This window comes from Aspergillus brasiliensis, assembly GCF_001889945.1.
Source record: "Aspergillus brasiliensis CBS 101740 unplaced genomic scaffold ASPBRscaffold_3, whole genome shotgun sequence".
In the NCBI taxonomy this organism is placed as follows: domain Eukaryota; kingdom Fungi; phylum Ascomycota; class Eurotiomycetes; order Eurotiales; family Aspergillaceae; genus Aspergillus; species Aspergillus brasiliensis.
Window position 1 is genome coordinate 1,631,415 of NW_027137444.1, and position 17,000 is coordinate 1,648,414.

The 17,000-nt window shown below is 50.9% G+C and overlaps 8 protein-coding genes across 8 annotated transcripts; 5 read left to right on the forward strand and 3 right to left on the reverse strand.

Annotated features, from left to right (window-relative positions):
* Nucleotides 1–55: 55 nt before the first annotated feature.
* On the reverse strand, nt 56–2,400 carry ASPBRDRAFT_39874 (CoA-acylating methylmalonate-semialdehyde dehydrogenase). Its single transcript, XM_067624234.1, has 3 exons — nt 1,468–2,400; nt 753–1,390; nt 56–681 (listed from the first exon to the last, which is right to left on the reverse strand). Exons 1-3 carry the CDS (start codon nt 2,213–2,215, stop codon nt 265–267), a joined length of 1,803 nt encoding a protein of 600 aa, XP_067481933.1. The 5' UTR covers nt 2,216–2,400; the 3' UTR covers nt 56–264.
* A 773-nt stretch (nt 2,401–3,173) lies between these two features.
* clxA (calnexin) lies at nt 3,174–5,053 on the reverse strand (the record flags this gene model as incomplete). Its single annotated transcript, XM_067622420.1, has 4 exons — nt 3,174–4,322; nt 4,394–4,530; nt 4,583–4,865; nt 4,928–5,053. The coding sequence occupies 4 exons, from the start codon at nt 5,051–5,053 to the stop codon at nt 3,174–3,176; spliced, it is 1,695 nt and encodes a 564-aa protein (XP_067481934.1).
* Nucleotides 5,054–5,601: 548 nt separating this feature from the next.
* mde1 (methylthioribulose 1-phosphate dehydratase MDE1) lies at nt 5,602–7,116 on the forward strand. Its single transcript, XM_067624235.1, has 3 exons — nt 5,602–6,174; nt 6,244–6,719; nt 6,781–7,116. Exons 1-3 carry the CDS (start codon nt 6,040–6,042, stop codon nt 6,890–6,892), a joined length of 723 nt encoding a protein of 240 aa, XP_067481935.1. The 5' UTR covers nt 5,602–6,039; the 3' UTR covers nt 6,893–7,116.
* Nucleotides 7,117–7,477: 361 nt separating this feature from the next.
* Nucleotides 7,478–9,478, forward strand: ASPBRDRAFT_119003 (sorting nexin 1; the record flags this gene model as incomplete). Its single annotated transcript, XM_067617217.1, has 6 exons — nt 7,478–7,511; nt 7,574–7,633; nt 7,710–8,188; nt 8,239–8,619; nt 8,668–9,300; nt 9,332–9,478. 6 exons carry the CDS (start codon nt 7,478–7,480, stop codon nt 9,476–9,478), a joined length of 1,734 nt encoding a protein of 577 aa, XP_067481936.1.
* Nucleotides 9,479–9,963: 485 nt separating this feature from the next.
* ASPBRDRAFT_204784 (mitochondrial 54S ribosomal protein bL31m) lies at nt 9,964–10,579 on the reverse strand (the record flags this gene model as incomplete). Its single annotated transcript, XM_067621718.1, has 1 exon — nt 9,964–10,579. The coding sequence occupies exon 1, from the start codon at nt 10,459–10,461 to the stop codon at nt 9,964–9,966; it is 498 nt and encodes a 165-aa protein (XP_067481937.1). The 5' UTR covers nt 10,462–10,579.
* Nucleotides 10,580–10,715: 136 nt separating this feature from the next.
* ASPBRDRAFT_39879 (flavin reductase family protein) lies at nt 10,716–12,119 on the forward strand. Its single transcript, XM_067624236.1, has 2 exons — nt 10,716–10,943; nt 11,006–12,119. The coding sequence occupies exons 1-2, from the start codon at nt 10,886–10,888 to the stop codon at nt 11,755–11,757; spliced, it is 810 nt and encodes a 269-aa protein (XP_067481938.1). The 5' UTR covers nt 10,716–10,885; the 3' UTR covers nt 11,758–12,119.
* Nucleotides 12,120–12,162: 43 nt separating this feature from the next.
* Nucleotides 12,163–13,566, forward strand: ASPBRDRAFT_458557 (uncharacterized protein). Its single transcript, XM_067625496.1, has one exon. The coding sequence runs from the start codon at nt 12,434–12,436 to the stop codon at nt 13,532–13,534; it is 1,101 nt and encodes a 366-aa protein (XP_067481939.1). The 5' UTR covers nt 12,163–12,433; the 3' UTR covers nt 13,535–13,566.
* Nucleotides 13,567–13,988: 422 nt separating this feature from the next.
* ASPBRDRAFT_52726 (uncharacterized protein) lies at nt 13,989–16,577 on the forward strand (the record flags this gene model as incomplete). The annotated part of the gene is made up of 5 exons (XM_067626940.1): nt 13,989–14,355; nt 14,393–14,469; nt 14,519–14,908; nt 14,968–15,222; nt 15,249–16,577. 5 exons carry the CDS (start codon nt 13,989–13,991, stop codon nt 16,575–16,577), a joined length of 2,418 nt encoding a protein of 805 aa, XP_067481940.1.
* Nucleotides 16,578–17,000: the final 423 nt, after the last annotated feature.

Sequence of the window (17,000 nt, forward strand, 5' to 3'; positions counted from 1 at the left end):
GAGGCTCTTAGTGATAGGTGGGGTGTACACCTAGCGAGAGAGAGAAGGTTTAGCCAAGAGAGAGAGAGAGAGAGAGAGAGAGAGAGAGGGTATGGATGAATAAACGCAGAGACAATTTGAAGTATGCATCTTAATAAATAAACCTCATCCACTCAGAGACCCGAAATTGCATACAAAATGGTATTTTATAATAGAAAAAACGATCATTATATCCCATGCAATTTAACATGATTCCTCTTCCTCCAACTGACAGACGAGTCCCCCTCACGAATGAGTCGGCATCACCGTATGAGCCTTGGTGCTAACAGCATCCTCACTTCTCCATAAACTGGTCACCGTCTTCTGCTGCGTATAGAACTGCAACCCGGGCTTGCCATAGAAAGTATTGGCGCCACCACCGGCAATACTCTTCTTGTTACCGGTGAAAGAGAACATGGGCAACGGCACAGGGATGGGCACATTCACGCCGACCTGGCCGGCCTCGATATCCTTCTGGAAGCGGGAGGCAGTAGAGCCGGAGCGGGTGAAGATGGCAGCTCCGTTTCCGTACTCGTTCTTGTTGATGAGCTCGATAGCATCGTCTAGTGTGGGCACCGACAGGCAGACGAGAACGGGGCCGAAGATTTCTTCCTTGTAGCATTTCATTTCTGGGGTCACATTGGTGATGATGGTGGGGCCGACCTGTCGATTTTGGTGTTAATTTAGAAAGAGATATGATTGAGTAGAAGGGAGGGGATGGGTCGTGGACTTACGAAGTTGCCATTGGGGTACTTCTCAGGCTTGTAGCCTCTGCCGTCAAGGAGGATGGTGGCACCCTCTTCTTCGGCGCTAGCGATCAGGTCTTCGATGCGCTTCTTGCTTTCGGGGCTGATGACGGGGCCGAGGTCGGCACCTTCTTCGAAGCCTCCGTTGACGTGCAGTGCCTTGGCCCGTTCAGCCATCTCAGGAAGCCAGTCTTGGGTCTCGCCAACCATGACCGCTGTGCTTAGGGCCATGCAGCGTTGGCCGGCAGCACCGAAGGCCGCTCCGACGATGGCGTTCAGCGTCTGGTTCTTGTTGCAGTCTGGGAGTACGGCGGCATGGTTTTTGGCGCCCAGGTTGGCCTGAACACGTTTGCCATTGGCAGAGCCACGAGTGTAGATGTACTCTCCGGCGCGGTTGCTGCCGACGAAGCTGATAGCCTTGATGGCGGGTTCGTCGAGGATGAAGTCGACTGTCTTGGCGGAGCCGTGGACAATGTTGATGACACCGGGAGGGAAGCCTGCTTCCCGGGCCAGCTCGGCCAGGATCATAGCAGCCCCGGGGTCCCGCTCAGATGGCTTGAGGATGAGACAGTTGCCTGTCACGGTAGCGATGGGGATACACCACAGGGGGATCATTGCGGGGAAGTCTGCCGGTAAGGGAGGGGGAGCGGTTAGCGTCGGACAATGTCACCGAGGCTTGCAGGATGGGCGCAGGATCACTTACTGAAAGGACAAATGGCAGCGACCACACCGAGTGGCTCCCTGTAGCTCCTGGTTTCCATATCCTTGGCCACTTCGAGCACCTCGCCCGTTAGCTGGGTGGTAATGCCACATGCGGTTTCGGCAACTTGAAGACCGCGGAGAACATCACCCTTAGCATCGGCAAAGGTTTTGCCCTGCTCGAGGGTGATGGATGCAGCAAGTCGGTCCCAGTTTGCACGGATCAAGCTCACAAACTTGAACATGATCTGCTGCTTGGCAATAACGCTGGTTGCGCGCCAGGCTGGGAAGGCCTTCTCGGCCGACTCGACGGCGGCACGGAGTTCCTCATCGGTGCTTTGCGGCACCCGGGTAACAAGGTTGTTGGTGGCAGGATCGTGCAGATCGATCCAAGTAGTAGCCTTGGAAGTAACAAACTCGTTGTCCAGGAAATTAGCGGTGTCGATGGGGTTGGCGATGGGGCTATGGTCCGTCGGGTACTCGGTGGCGGTAGTAGCCGCGGAGGTAGTTGCGGGGGTGAACTGCTGGGCAGTGGCGTGGAGTCGACGGGTTGCTGACATGGTGGCTGTAGAGGATGAGGAGAGCTTGGTTGTTGCAGGAGAAGTTGTCGAGGATGAAGAGGGCATTATAACAGTAGAAAGACGCCTCGAGGCCGAAGCTGCAGCTACAGATCTGGAGGTGGTCACGGCCGTGCGGGGAGAGGCGGCGCGGAGAGCGGGGATGGAACGGACAATAGACCGACGGGCGGCCATGATTGAGAGGTGGAAGATAGGAAATACGAGTGATGGATGATTGGTGTCAGAAGGACAATGAAAATGAGAAGGAAGTCCGAATCCGAATGACAAGGAAGAGCAAAGGAGATAATCCAAGGGAGGGAGGTTGGAGAGCAGGAAGGGAGGCAAAGTAAGTAGATAAATACGTGGAGGCAGTTCAGGTACCAGGTTCATACTGGGTCTGGTACTTTCCCCGTATTGATGCGCATTCCACCGAGGTTCTGATAACGCTCGGCGCCTCCAGCCAATCACACCGCCACCCGGAACTGCCTGCCCGATCCAGCCGGCGGTTGTCCTTAGTTATGGGTAATTTCGCAGCTTGCTTAGCTTGCTAGCCTAGAGAGAGCATCTACTCCTGCCGACTACTATGATTTTACTATGATCTATCCGTAGGTAGTCCCGGTAGAGCCAGATCTGCCCATGATGGGAGCTGTAGGATACCTTCAACTCTTCTCGAAGATAGAGACCACTGTGCAAGTAACAGGCTGGTATCGGCCCTTCTCCGATGACGATGTACAAGAACCGGGGACTCCGCACCCCCAGACGATCGGTCACAAAAATGCGACACCGCTTGAACTGTCACAAATCTATCCGATCATTCCGTGAACTACTCCGTAGAGAAACCAACAATAGAATTCTGCAGCTTGGCTACTTTTACACAGCTCACTTGCATTAACCTCCTCCCAAAGAACCCTCCAATTGAGGTCTGCTTATCCTCTTCCTTGTATAGGCGGCAACGGATGCGCAGCTGCCCCGGCTGGCCTTCTTCACCTTGGAATCAGAAATGAATCATTGATTGAACGCTGCAACAGAGGTATAAAATAAAAACACAATGTAGTTAGGATATCCCTGGTTTGTTTGTTTTTTGACATTTTCGCCTTTTTTAATCTCTCCCCCTTTCTTCCCTGCGTGCTGTTCCACCGATAGTTGCACCAGTTTACTCGGCGGAAGAGCGGGTAGTGCGCTTAGTAGCACCACCCTTGCCAGTATCCGCAGAGGAGCTGGAGGCAGCACCAGTCTTCTCCTTGGTAGTTCCAGCAGCCTCCTTGCCCTTCTTGGCGGGAGCAGGAGCCGGGGTGCTGGCGCCAATGGCACCGAAGATGACGAGGATCATGGTGACGAGAACAGCGGCAAGACCACCGGCAACGTCAGGAACCTGCTTCACGGCGTTGATGGGGTCCTGCTTGGAGAGACGGACAAAGTTGTCGACCTTCTCCTTGATGTGGCCCACGGGGTCCTCCTTGAAGCTAACGCTGGGCTCGGCGGCCTTCTCTTCAGGCTTGGGCTTGTTGGCCTCCTCCTCAGCCAGCTCAACGGGGTGCTTGACATCGAAGGTCTCCTTGCGCAGCTTCTCAGCATCCTCGGCGGAGTGACCAACGTAGATGTTGTCGAACAGGATGTCGTTCTGCATGGTCCAGATCTCGAAGCCAATAGCGCCCATGGGCTCAAAGTTGGAGGGGGTCTTGTCCTCAAAGTAGGCAGGGTTGGCGATCTTGCGGGGAGCCCAGGGTCCCTTGTAGGCCGGGTTGTCAATCAAGGGAGCAGACCACTTGCCCTTGTAGTCAGGGTTCTTCTTCATAGGGGGAGACCAGGGACCGCATCCGGAGGCATCCTGGCACTTGGGGTTGGGAACAGTGGGAGGAACCCAGTCGCCATCCTCCTCATCATCCCAGTCCTCGGGCTTCTCGGCCTCGGGGTCGGGGATGCTGGTAGGCTCGTCCTCAAGCCAGTCCTCGGGAATGGTAGCCTCCTCGTCGACAATCTCGAAGGGAGCCTCCTCATCCCAGTCCTCGGGCTTCGTAGCCTCGGGGTCAGCGATCTTGGCCTCATCAACCCAGTCGGCGGGCTTCTTGTCCTTGGGGTCGTCGATCTCCTTCTCGGGGTTGACAGGGGGGTTGAAGTCCTCAAGGAGAGAACCTTCCTTAACGGACTCGCCATCAATCAGGATCTGGAAGGTCTGGTCGGGTTTAACGACCAGGGTGTAAACGGCGGTGACCTTGGAGGTACGGGCGGCAGGAGGGGCCTTAAGGTGCTTCTCCTCGTACTCGCCGGTCTTGGGGTTCTTGTGACGGAAGATGAAGTGAACCTAACAGAATGAAGGTGTTAGTTTCTGTTTCCAGCGCCTGCACTAGACAGCCTTCCGCAAGATCTTCTTACCTTGTTGGTAGCACCACACTTGTCGGGACCGAACATGATCACGTAGGGAGAAGCGTTCGAGAACTCGTCGAGGTGGAGCTGCTTGTTGTCCTGGAGAAGCTTCAGGTAGGCACCACCGCAGACCAGGGAGTCTGTGACTATCGTTAACGCCCCAGCACTCAGCATGCGCAGCAATTGTCTTTCACTTACTCTGCGGCTTCACCTCATACTGGACGACCAGAGTCTTGTCCTTGTTGTCGATCTTCTTGGGGAACTTGGCCGAGATGGCGTGGTGGGCAGCGACGTTCTTGACGACGAGACCCTTGTCACCCTCCATACCCTTGAGGACAGTGGGCTCCTCGACGGACCATTCACCAACATAGGCCCAGTCTTCCTCGGACTTGGAGTCCTCCTTCTTAGCGTGAGAGGGAGTCCACCGGGAGTCCCAGTCATCAGTGAACTGCTCCAAGAAAGGAGCCTCGATGGAGGTGGGCTGGAAGCACATAGTTAGCAGGGCGCGACAGCAACTCCACGTCAGTCTGTGGAAATACTCACGGTGAAGGTAGGCTTCTCGGCCAAGGAGGTAGTCTCGGGCTTCTTCTCAGTCTCCTCAGCATGGGCATAGCCCATGATGGAGGCCGAGGAGACCAGGGCAGAAGTCAAAGCAGCGTTGAAACGCATGGTGGATAGCGACCGGCGCTCTTTAAACCAGAACGTCCGAGAGAGGAAGCGAAGGAGAAAAACAAAGAAAGGCGAACAAAGCGCACCAGCAATTGAACCTCCGGAGAGGGGAAGAGTTGAAGTAGAGAGAGAGAGGAAGGCAAGCTCAACAGTCAAGTAGCTGCACGGGGAAGGTAAAGGGAGAGGAGAAGAGAAAGAAGGGAACCGTTGGAGCGATGGTTATATAAGAAGACGCAAGGCAATGCATGAAGCTGGGAAGTTCAAGGTGGCCTCTTCCGCTGCCGCTGCTCCTTGAGGAAAGGTCCCGCCTGCCCGATCTGGCTAGTCGCGCTTCTCCAATGTTCTGCGGGTGCAAATCGGCTGCTGGTATTTGTCCGTTCCTCGGGATTGTATTTGGTTTAGTAAGTAAGTCCAAGGTCCAAAGTCTAGAATAATTGCAGTTCATGGAATTGGAATCCAGTGACACATGTAATTTATCTCTCAGTAGCTTATAATGACTATAGTAGGTATGTTTACTCTCAAGTAAGGACCTTGCGGCCCATTGCAAACAACCACATAAAAAGATCCGATCAACTACCATTTTGCCTGGTGGACTATGATTTACACAGCTTCACGTTGTTTAGATAGATTACTTTCTCTCTTCCGTTGCTTGTCCACCAATGGTCGGCGATGGCGCGAACACTCTCCCCCCGCTACCTTAATCCACCCAAAGGCGTTAGTGAAGTGATTTGCTTCTGCTTTCCCCTCCCCGCCGCCTGACAGTTTTTGATTTTTCTGTCAAACGTCCACTTGGCTCACCTGTACGACGTTCAAGACACTGTCGCTGTATTTCAAATATATAGCTCTTATTTTCCTATCTGAATAAATCAGGGAAGATCGACTGCCGATTTAGCACTTGAAATTCGTGACGATCACCCTAAAGCCGATCGCCCGAGCTGTCTGTTCCTATTTAATCGATCTTTCAACCACGCGCAATATCCATCGCCATGGCCGAAGAAATCCAAAAAGAGAACAATGACCATTTGGTCCAGTCGTCTGACCCCCAGCATCCCGCCAACTTGATCCCTGATCTTTGTCGCCGGTTCTACAATTGGGGCTGGGTCACCGGTACTGGTGGCGGGGTAAGCACTTGTCGCACCTTCATCGCGATCATGAGTAATCGCTGATTGATCGCTCTCATTATGCATTAGACTTCCATTCGTCGCGATAACCATATCTTCATTGCTCCTTCTGGCGTGCAGAAGGAGATGATGAAATCCGACAACATCTTCGTCTTGGAATTTCCCACGCCCAAATATCCTCCGTCCGAACGCAAATATATTCGCAAGCCGCTCGACTTGAAGCCCTCGGCATGCACGCCACTGTTCCTTGCCGCTTTTGAGCGCGGGGCTGGCTGCTGTATCCACACTCATTCTCAGTGGGCAGTCCTGGTGACCCTCCTGGTTGAGCGCGAGAAGGGCCCGGACGCCTGCTTCGAGATCAGCAACATTGAACAGATTAAGGGTATTCCCCGGGGCAAGGGCAAGGGCATGATGGGATTCTACGACACTCTTCGCATCCCGATCATCGATAACACCGCGTTTGAGGAAGACCTCACGGGCAGCTTGGAGAAGGCGATGGAGGAATATCCTGACACCTATGCTGTCCTTGTGCGGAGACACGGAATGTAAGTTTCTATCTCTCAACCCCTGACTTCCGAGTGACGGCGGGCTCATTTCTGTGTATAGTTACGTGTGGGGCGACGACGTTGTCAAAGCCAAGACTCAGTGTGAGAGTCTAGACTACCTGTTCCAGCTTGCTGTTGAGATGCACAAGCTTGGTCTTCCATGGGTGAAATAAACGTAGTCTGAAAGGAATTGTTCGCTGAAACGCTCAATTATTTGTGAAGTCCAGCAGTTGGAGGTCTTCTGTCTTGGACCGCACGGTTGTGATGATGATACATATGACATAAAAATAAATGATCCACTTGGAGAAATACTAAAGTCTAGCACCTCTTTGTAAGAAGCCGAAGCCGGGAATCTGAGTGCCTAGTATGTTTCTCGGGGAATGTACTGGCTTGGGACTGGAATTCATCCAGCATGCAAGTGTGTTAGTCCCTCCTCAAGTGGTCAATTCCACTGGACTGTAAGCATTGAACAGAAATCTGCATTGCCTTCCATAGGCAGAAGTACGCCTTTTTAGACGGGCAATGGTAAATAGGTGCAAGTTCAAATGGAGGTCAGCCAGCTTGGCGGGGGAACCCTAATCCGTAGTTGGACAACGGCGCGGATCATCGGGCTACGGCAACCTGGTCGCTCCCTCCAACTCCCCCGACTGCGGTCTCTCCCTAACCCCTCACGCTGTCTTTCGATTCTCCTGCTCATTTCTATCCTTAATTGACACCTATTGCTTTTCGGTCTATTCCAGTTTGATATTGACTCTCTCATGGATCTCGACGCTGGCGATTCCCCGTGGGGCGGTAAGCAACCAGGCAGTCACCGGATACAATCGCATCGTGCTTCGTCTAACGCAGTTATGCAGACGTGCCTTCGCAATCGAGCACCACCCACCAGGCATCCCGATCCGAATTAGAAGAAACGTGTATGTCCCTAAATGAGGCTTTCGCATCCCTGTACCTCTTGTCCGAGCTTTCTGACCTGATGACGACACCTCTTAGCTCCCGATCAATCGACACAACAAGCTAGCCCCAGTGCCCCCCGTTCCCCTGTACGACGAGGCCCGCGAGGCACCCGAAGGATCAATGCGCAAGCGACGAAGCTAGAGGCGGTGGGTGATTCGTTTGATCCCCTTGGTCCGCTTGGGGACAAGGCGGAATCTAGTCCCCTTGAGCAGGCACCTGCCCCGCCGCAGAAGGAGGTCTTCTCAGGGCGCAATGTTCGTCCCACATCATCTGCATCCCAAGCATCTACGGGAACTGGATTGGCGGATTCCGTGAATCTGGAAGAGGATGGTGCAGGGTTTCGGGGGCCTCCGCCGGTACAACCCCCGAGCGACGCGGAAGGGGCGAAACGGCAAACCGAGCCCAGTATCAGCGTGGAAAAGGCTGCGAACCCGACCTTCGATATCACTGTTGGCGATCCGCACAAGGTCGGAGATCTCACCAGCAGTCATATTGTGTATCAAGTGAGAACCAAGGTATGTCGTTCTGGTGGGATGCTGTGGGCCTCTGCTCATGCTACATATAGACGACTTCCAAAGCCTACCGACAACCGGAGTTTACTGTCAGTCGCAGATACCGTGACTTCCTTTGGCTCTATAATTCCATGCATAACAACAACCCCGGTGTCGTTGTTCCCCCTCCTCCGGAGAAGCAAGCGGTGGGCCGTTTCGATACGAACTTCGTCGAGTCTAGGAGGGCTGCCCTCGAGCGGATGCTGAACAAGATCGCGGCGCACCCTATCCTCCAGCATGATGGCGATCTTAAAATCTTCCTCGAGAGCGAAACATTTAACATGGACGTGAAGAACAAGGAAAACAGGGAACCGGACCTTGGTCAGAACAAGGGCATGTTCAGCTCCTTTGGAATTAGCGTCGGTGGTGGTGGAAAGTTCGTCGAGCATGATGATGTAAGTTTGTCTGCGAGTGCGAGCGAGTCATTGTGCTGACAGTCCCAGTGGTTCCATGACCGGAAGATCTACCTGGATGCCCTAGAGAATCAACTCAAGGCATTAATGAAGTCGGTTGACACGGTGGTGGCTCAGCGCAAGGGGTTGGCCGAGGCTGCTGGTGACTTCTCGGCTTCACTTCATGCGTTGGCGGCTGTCGAGCTGTCTCCTGCGCTTTCTACCCCTCTGGACGGCCTCTCTGACCTGCAGCTACGCATAAGGGAGCTGTACGAACGCCAAGCTCAACAGGATGTTCTCACTCTGGGAATCACGATTGACGAGTATCTTCGTTTGATTGGAAGTGTGAAGACGGCCTTCTCCCAGCGCCAGAAGGCTTTCCACAGCTGGCACGCGGCGGAAGCGGAAATGCAGAAGCGCAAACATACCCAAGAGAAGCTCCTCAGACAGGGTAAAACGCAGCAGGATCGTCTGACCCAAGTTAATGCCGATGTGGCCGATGCCGAGAGGAAGGTTCATCAGGCACGGCTACTGTTCGAGGATATGGGTCGACTGATGCGAAATGAGCTCCAGCGATTCGAGAAGGAGAAGGTGGAAGACTTCAAATCTGGCGTTGAGACCTTCTTGGAGAGTGCAGTGGAAGCCCAAAAGGAGGTCAGTAGCTACATGCCTGGCATACCAATTGTCCGAATGCTTGCTAACGTAGAACTCCTAGTTGATTGAGCTTTGGGAAACGTTCCTTTTGCAGCTGGACGCGGGTGAAGAAGGCAATCCCCTCTACGGCACCGCGGGAGTGAGCGATGCTCCTGCGCCGCCTGCGGTCGAGGAAACCGCTGAAGCTACTCCGACAGAGGAGGCATAGGCGGTTCTTCTACCTGTCTGACTCTGTATAAAAGAAAAGCGACGACCTGTTGATGTCCCCTCCACCCTCCCCTTTGCGGTATTACCCAACGTTAATCATCACTTTGCCTGCTTACTGAGAGGAGCGGCGCACGTTTGTTTATTTTCTTATGGCGAGTCGTTCATACGTATCCAATGGGATGGATCACTGTAGCAGCGCCCTGATATCAATGGCTTCAATGTAGCATAGTAATGGCTCTTAACCTGGCTTGTTCGCATCAACTCGAAGACACTGCAAAGGCTACACTCGAGAAAAAGAGAAAGTCTTGAACCACCGATGCTGAAACTCCATTCAAATGGTATGATGTACTGTACATGAAAGCCGAACAAGATCTGTATCGTATAACAACAACATCGAAAAAGAAAAACCTGGGAAAACGTCCATGAATCGCCCTCACTACTCATCATACATACACCCTGGCACAACCCAATCAACCAACTAACCAATCAATCCTTCTTCTTCTTAGCAGCCTCCTGCTCCTCCTGACCAAACGAACTGATCAAATCCAGCAGGTTGTCGTCCTCTTCCTCAGCAGCGGCAGCGGCCTCCGCAGCAGCAGCCTCCTTACTTTGCGCCGACTTGTCCGTCGGCTTCGAAGAGTCCTCCAGGGGCGTGTTCACATCCCAGCTGCGACCGAACTTGGCTCTGAAGGCCGCCAATCGACCGGCCTCATCATCTTCGACACTCTTCAGCTTGCTTGAAGTCGGGTTCCAGAGCAGAGTGTTGCGCGTGTCACGAGTCGAGCGGTAGACGGGGAGAGGAGAGGAGGTACGGTGGGTGAAGGTGCTGCCGTCCGACAGTGTGATCAACTGAGTGAATTGGTAAGGGCGTCTAGGACGACGAAGGAGACTAGCATGTCGGCATTGCGAACAGATGAAGGTGGTGGAGGTCTGGAGACGGGAGGTGGTGACCGCGGTGCGGCGGAGGGGTGTGCTGAGAGACATTGTTTTTCTGCGGCCGGGATTGATATTTATGAATTGAGAGGACACCCGCGGGGGATTGGGTATATCGGCCGAGGAGGGATAATTGACTGGGATTGAGGCCGGAGACTGCGACGCTGCGGTGATCTTCTCGTCTGTCTTTGGCCAGAGACAAATTATTCGGGGCGGAAGGACGGGGATTATGTCAGCATCCCGTGGCTGCTCTTTTTCTTGTTGCGGAGTTTCAACTCGACTTTGTTTGAACCACCGATTTACGTGCTACGGTCAGCTGGCTAAGCATGATTGCCCATTGAACCGCTGAGGGATCTTCGTCTGCGTCTTCATGATGACTTTGGAGGGCTCCGAGAGTCTTTCTGTTGCTTTCCTCTCCTCTGTCCTTTTGCCCGTCTTTCCGTGAGCTACGAGCTCCGTCCGCTGCGGGATAATAATGCTCCCTTACTCTAGATCTATACTTGCGGCCTGTCGGACGGTGGGCCAATTCACTGGTCAGTTGGGTTGCGTTCATGCTCCTAAATTGTACGCGCTAATTAATTGTCTTCACGTAAAGGGCAGTGTGCACCAACCATTGGAACAGCTCTCCGACTCGGTCAATTGCAATCCCGCAGAACAATCACCAAAGTCGCCCCAGCCGCTAATAACCCTCAATCCGGCTTGACAGGCGCTCAAAATATCAAAAGTGATGTCGCCTCCTTATCCGATCAAGTCCGTCTCTTGATGAGACGAGTCCCCTACCCTGTCGCTATCATCACGGCCACCGAACCCAACGGTCCGGCAGATAAGGCCTTCCGCGGAATGACCGTCTCCTCCTTCAACACCGTTACACTCAGTCCGCAACCCGTCATATCGTTCAACGTGCGCCGGCCCTCCGAGACGCTTAGCGCACTTCAATCGTCAAAGCGCTTTCTTGTACACCTCCTGGCTCCCCGACAGGCAACAGCTACCCTTGCGCGGGACTTTTCCAAGGGCAACCACAACTTGTCCCTGTTGGAGGGGAAGAGTGATTATGAGTTCGTTGCGCATGAACATACCCTTCGTGACAATGAGGCTCCCGGCAGACCACTTCCGCTGTTGCGGAGGAAGCAGGATGCTACATCTACAGGATTGGAGGACTTTCCATTCGTACTGGAGTGTCAGCTTCATCCACAAAGTATACAGGTTCAAGACCACACGATCGTCGTGGGAACTGTTGTCCGAGCGCTTTCAGGAGAGTTGTTGAGCCTTGACTCCGAAACGAAAGCTGCAGACCTTTGCCTGACGTATGCAAATACCCACTTCTGGGAAATGGGTCACGAGATATGAAAGACGTCCTTCAGTAATCGTGGGAACCATCCCATTCTCCTCTCATATCACATGATTCTCTAGATGTTGGCCATACACGCCTTATTGCTAGAGTTCTGAAGCCTCTCAAGGAGTTACCTCTGTATATTATACACACTTGATATCCTCGGTTTCTACGAAATTCCGCAGGCAATGTCTTCCAGTTCTTTTTGTAAATAGATTAGTCCCTTAGATATCTCGCTCTTAGCATATCTGTGTGAGCCTCATACGTAAGACTAATTCTTTGGTATGTTGATAAAGCGAGTCGCATACTAGTGGCAACACAGAAGACCAAAATGTTTACCTTGCGCGGACATGCATAGACACGCCAAGCAACATGCACGATGCCGTTTACCTCCTTTGTATAACTTTCGTATCATAGGCATTGATCATTTGAATCTCAAATTGGCGCATAAGAGAGCTGAATGAGTTACAGCGTGGGCTGGACCCCATTCTATTGCCCCACGATTCACTTCAATATACATACTACCTCTTTAGGGTTATTTTCCGCTTCCCATTAACTCACCAACCAAACGACCGTCACCCAAGTCCTATCCGCTAAGCCTATTGGGCCAGCTTGTGTATTGCAAGTCTTCTTCCACAGGAAAGAGCTCTGGCTAAGACCTCTGACAATCCTTGACGAACAGTACTGTTCGCCATGCGCCTTCAAAGATCATCTCATGTGGTCAGCAACAAATTGGGCGAAAACGAAAACAAGGAAGTTATCTGTTGCTATGAGAGTGGAAACAAACAAGAGTACGAAGACAATAAGGATCGAACTAATGAGATAACGGGTTCGATGACTCTCGAAGGAAACGCAAACTACAGCGACGACGACGACGACGACGACGACGACGACAGTACGACCGATGGAAGTGTCATAGATACCCCCAATCATGCCGGCAAAGACGTAGAGGATAACGACGAAATCTTCAGTGAAGTAGAGTTTGCAGGTGTCATCACCATCAATATGGATGCCGCGAAGATCCCAGACGGGAGCCATCAGGTTGACAAAATTGGATCATCAATTCTGAATGATACTGTCAGAAAAATGGCACGTCGAATCCATAATATTCTGGAGCACCGCCCGATAGTGACAATCAGGGTCATCAAAGGCCATGTTCAGCTGCGCCATCAGAACGACCTTCGAGAAGCTCTGCCGTTTTGCGGGTACATGTTCGCCAATGGCCCGTGGAAGAAGGCATCGATCAAGTTCGGCGTTGACCCAAGGGCCAGGCCCGATTTCCGCTTTTACCAGACAATATCCTTCCGCATGGAGTTTGATCCTGTTGTGGAGCCCGGAAAGCATGACTGGTCCAGGAAAGGTGTGTTCGCTTTCCCACAGCTACTTGAGGGAAACGACAATATTTCCTACATTTTTAATGGGAAGAAGTTTTTGGCCGACGATAATACTTGGCAGGTCTGTGATATAACCGATCCGCTTCTTCAGCGCATACTATCGACGGAACAACTTCGCTCCAAAATATCACCGCAAGACGGGTTCTTCTGCAATGGAACAATGGCCAAGTTGGAGATCATTATGCAGGATAAGCTTGTGTGTATTAGAGATGGTACCGACTGTGAGGACAAGGAGTATACTTGTCTCTTGGCTTTCCCTGATAAGTATGAACCTTTAGGTGGCAGTGAACGGGATTATATCAGTTACGGGTTGGAATTTGGGCAGAGATATACCAGAAAACAAGCTTTTCTAAGGGGCAGACTAGTAAACAGAGCGAGAAGATCTCATCAACAAAACTAGCTATGGCTACGAGCATATAAATGATATCTTTTCAGGCATTGATATATCATAAATTCTGTAGGTCATGATTTTGAGAGCTAGTAGGTAGACCATGATTGGTGCTATACTTATCATATGACACGACTCACTATGCTGCAAGCGCTTCATCCAGTAAGCCATGAAAACTAAAGAGCGGAAGACAATGCTGTTGATTGCGGCCCATTTTCGGGAAGTCTAGCGGTAAAATAGACTTCCGACTTACGTGTGGCTATCAAGCAAACGGATGATAGATGCTCTAGGCAGATTCAATAATAGAAGGGTTTTTGAGGCCTTGCCTTCACTGCAGAGACCAGTCACATGATTACTATATATATATTGCGCATCCCAGTGTTATGGTGCTATCCTTCAGAGCCTATAGCTATTTTTCTAATCATTGATGGTTAGGGAAGTACTTCATAGCTGTATCCCATCCATCATGTCCGATTCTCACATACCAAGCTTGTTAACAGCCCGTGAAACCACACAAAATAGCGTTTCTGCCCTTTGGAAGCCGCTTGATGACTCCCAACAGTCTCTGCTTGAGAGTGTGGGAAATAAAAGACTGGCACGTCGCCTTTACAAAAGGACGTTCAAGATATACTCAAGAGAGGACAGACTTAATGCGATCGAGTTCTGTCAAACACGGAAACACATTAACCCCATCACTGGACAGGAGAGGCCTATCTCACTAATTACTGCATCAGAGATCCTTCACATTTCTGTAGGAACACTGCAGAGATGGATCAAGGAAAAGGAGAAGATTACAGACATGAAACGAGGATCATCAAGAGCAGAGGCACAAAGTACCACCCTCGAAATTACCGAATCAGTTTGAAACAGAGGATTATGCCTTCCTTAGGCTGTTGCCACAACAGGTGTTCCAACATCATTTCATACGGCGAAGTGACTTCCATATGGTACTTATCTTTGCTAGTTGGCTTGTCAAACAATCACTAACTATTCTAGTTGCACCCTTACGAGCATCCAGTTCCCTTTATTGGTATAGAAGGAGGACGCCTTGGCCGGCTCAAGAATTTTGCCGAGGCTTACCTCTTTCTCGGCCAGGTGGAAGGATCACACCCAGGTCATCCAAATGTACCAGCCACAGTTGACAGCACGAAACGGCCATCACAGCCTTCGGGTGTCGGCGATCAGGTTCCCCTTAGCAATACGTCACCAACGCACTATCCAACTACAGAAAATTCAAGGGTGCAGTATATCAACTCACGGTTGTATGAGCTTGCTCCGAATTATGACAGCAGAAGGCTTGGCTCACAATCGCATGATCCTTGCTATGCCGAAATGGGGTCCTGCGTCATGTTCATATGTCAACAGATGATGAATAACGATGGTAGAGTAAGTATTAAGGAGAATCTCTACTGAAGCATTTTTTCATACTTATACTCCTAACTCAGATCGAATCCGCAATTCCGGTTCGAGTTGGATTTGATTACAACGAACCATTTCGAGGTGCACCACAGCATTGGGCCATCTGGCTTGTATTCAATGACAATATGATAATTCTACTGCCACTGTCACTTTCTCTCAAGGGTGCGGTGGAAAATGAGGTGGCTCCTGACACCCTATACCTCCAAGGCTGGACGATAGATCACGAATTGCTAAAGTGTAAAGGAAGAAAGAGGAAACGCATTGACAACCGAGAGCAGGTGGTTAAGCATATGCAAAAGTTTTACAGAGACTCCAGCCTATATATTCGAAATTCAGGCTAAGCCCAGTTCTTCACATCACAGACGTTGAGATGCTTTTCTTACAAACGTCTTCTTGGAGGCCTCGCCGTTTTGCTCCAACATGGACATTATACAGCACAATCTTGCATTCCAGTTACCGATACGGATTACCATTGAGCCCAATATATGGCAGGTATACAGATGTCCGATTTGTGATAAACGCAATATTAAAGAGCGCACCTCAAGTATCATGCTCTGAAATGCCAGCGCAACCTTTTCAGCTGATTAAGCTTAGCCACTTCACGCTCAACAATAAGGTGACTGATGAGCAGATTCTAGCTCAGTCCTCACACCACTTTGACGCTTCTGGTATTCATATGCCACCGAAATTGGATATTGCAGACATAGAAAGATCGTTTGAGCATGAAGATGTTGGGGTCACCTCTGGACGAAATGTTCGCAGCAAAATTACGCATGCACTGAAGCTGTGCTTGGAGGAATCAATGGATATCGTTGACGAGAAGAGAAGATGCATGTTCTTCACTTGTCCAGAGTCCCAGGCTTCTATAGCTTCATGTTACTGCCAATATCACTCCAAGGCACTCATCAGTCATGCCGTAAAGTTTTCCGACTCAACGTCGGGTGGAGGTTTGATTGCAGACAGCGCATTTAGGCAAAATGTATCTATCACAGATGATACGCGGGGACCTTTACTACAGCTCAAAAGTCTTTATTCACGTCCCGACAGAACCTGGATCATTGACTTCGAGTTTATCTCGATGCCAGCCAAATACTCGCCGATTCCGCTGCAACTTGCAATTAGACAGCTTGATGGGAAACTACTATATGCGGGTAACGTGGATTGCAGCATGTCCATGGGTGAACTCCTAGAAGCCGTCTCCCCATACGTCTCTAATAAGCATAAGATGATGGGGACGCTGTTTTTGAGGTGCTATGGCAGTCTGAACACGAATGGAGATCCCCCTTCCAGAATAACTGAGATTATCAGAGACGCCTGTGGCTATGATCATAGTAAGATACAGCTACTATCCTGGTTTTCAGCTCAAGACATGCAATGTTTTCTCAGGATACTCACTGGGCAAGATGAGCTAATCCACGGCAAGATATCTCATCTTGCATCTTCGAATTTTCAACCAATCAACATTGGTGATTTGTGTAGAAAGCTCTTGCCCAACCTTCCCTCAGGGCGACTCGAGTCAGTCAAGGAATACCTCGTAAGAGGCGAAGAAAACATGTCCTCCCAAAATTACCACAACGCATCTTATGATACTCGTGCAATGGCAGAAATTGTGGAGGCTCTTGTACGTCTGGTTTGATATACTACTAGGGTAGCGACTTGTAGGTCTTATTTGGTCGAGCATCATTGAGTCTCCAGTCTGTCTTTCATTACTCTCTAATATGCTATAAGCCAAGTGAACAATTGGTTCATAAGCTGTTGGCCCATATCTGAATAGTCATCATTCCCTCACACCACAGTTGATTACAGAGAAAGCCCTTTGGCTAAAAAGTAGCGATTCTTGAATCCCATTGGCGTGTTCCTATAAGTATAATCAAGCAAAGCTTTGGCTTCCGGACTCAGGTTGCTATTTATACTGGGCTGTTCTTTCGGAGCCTTTCTCATATATGGCCAGAAACAAAGAGCACACCCCGGTCGACAAGCATTTAATGACGGGTATCACCGACCCTAAAAGTCAGTGGCATTCCGAATTAACTCGGTGTCAGACAAAAACGGAAAAACA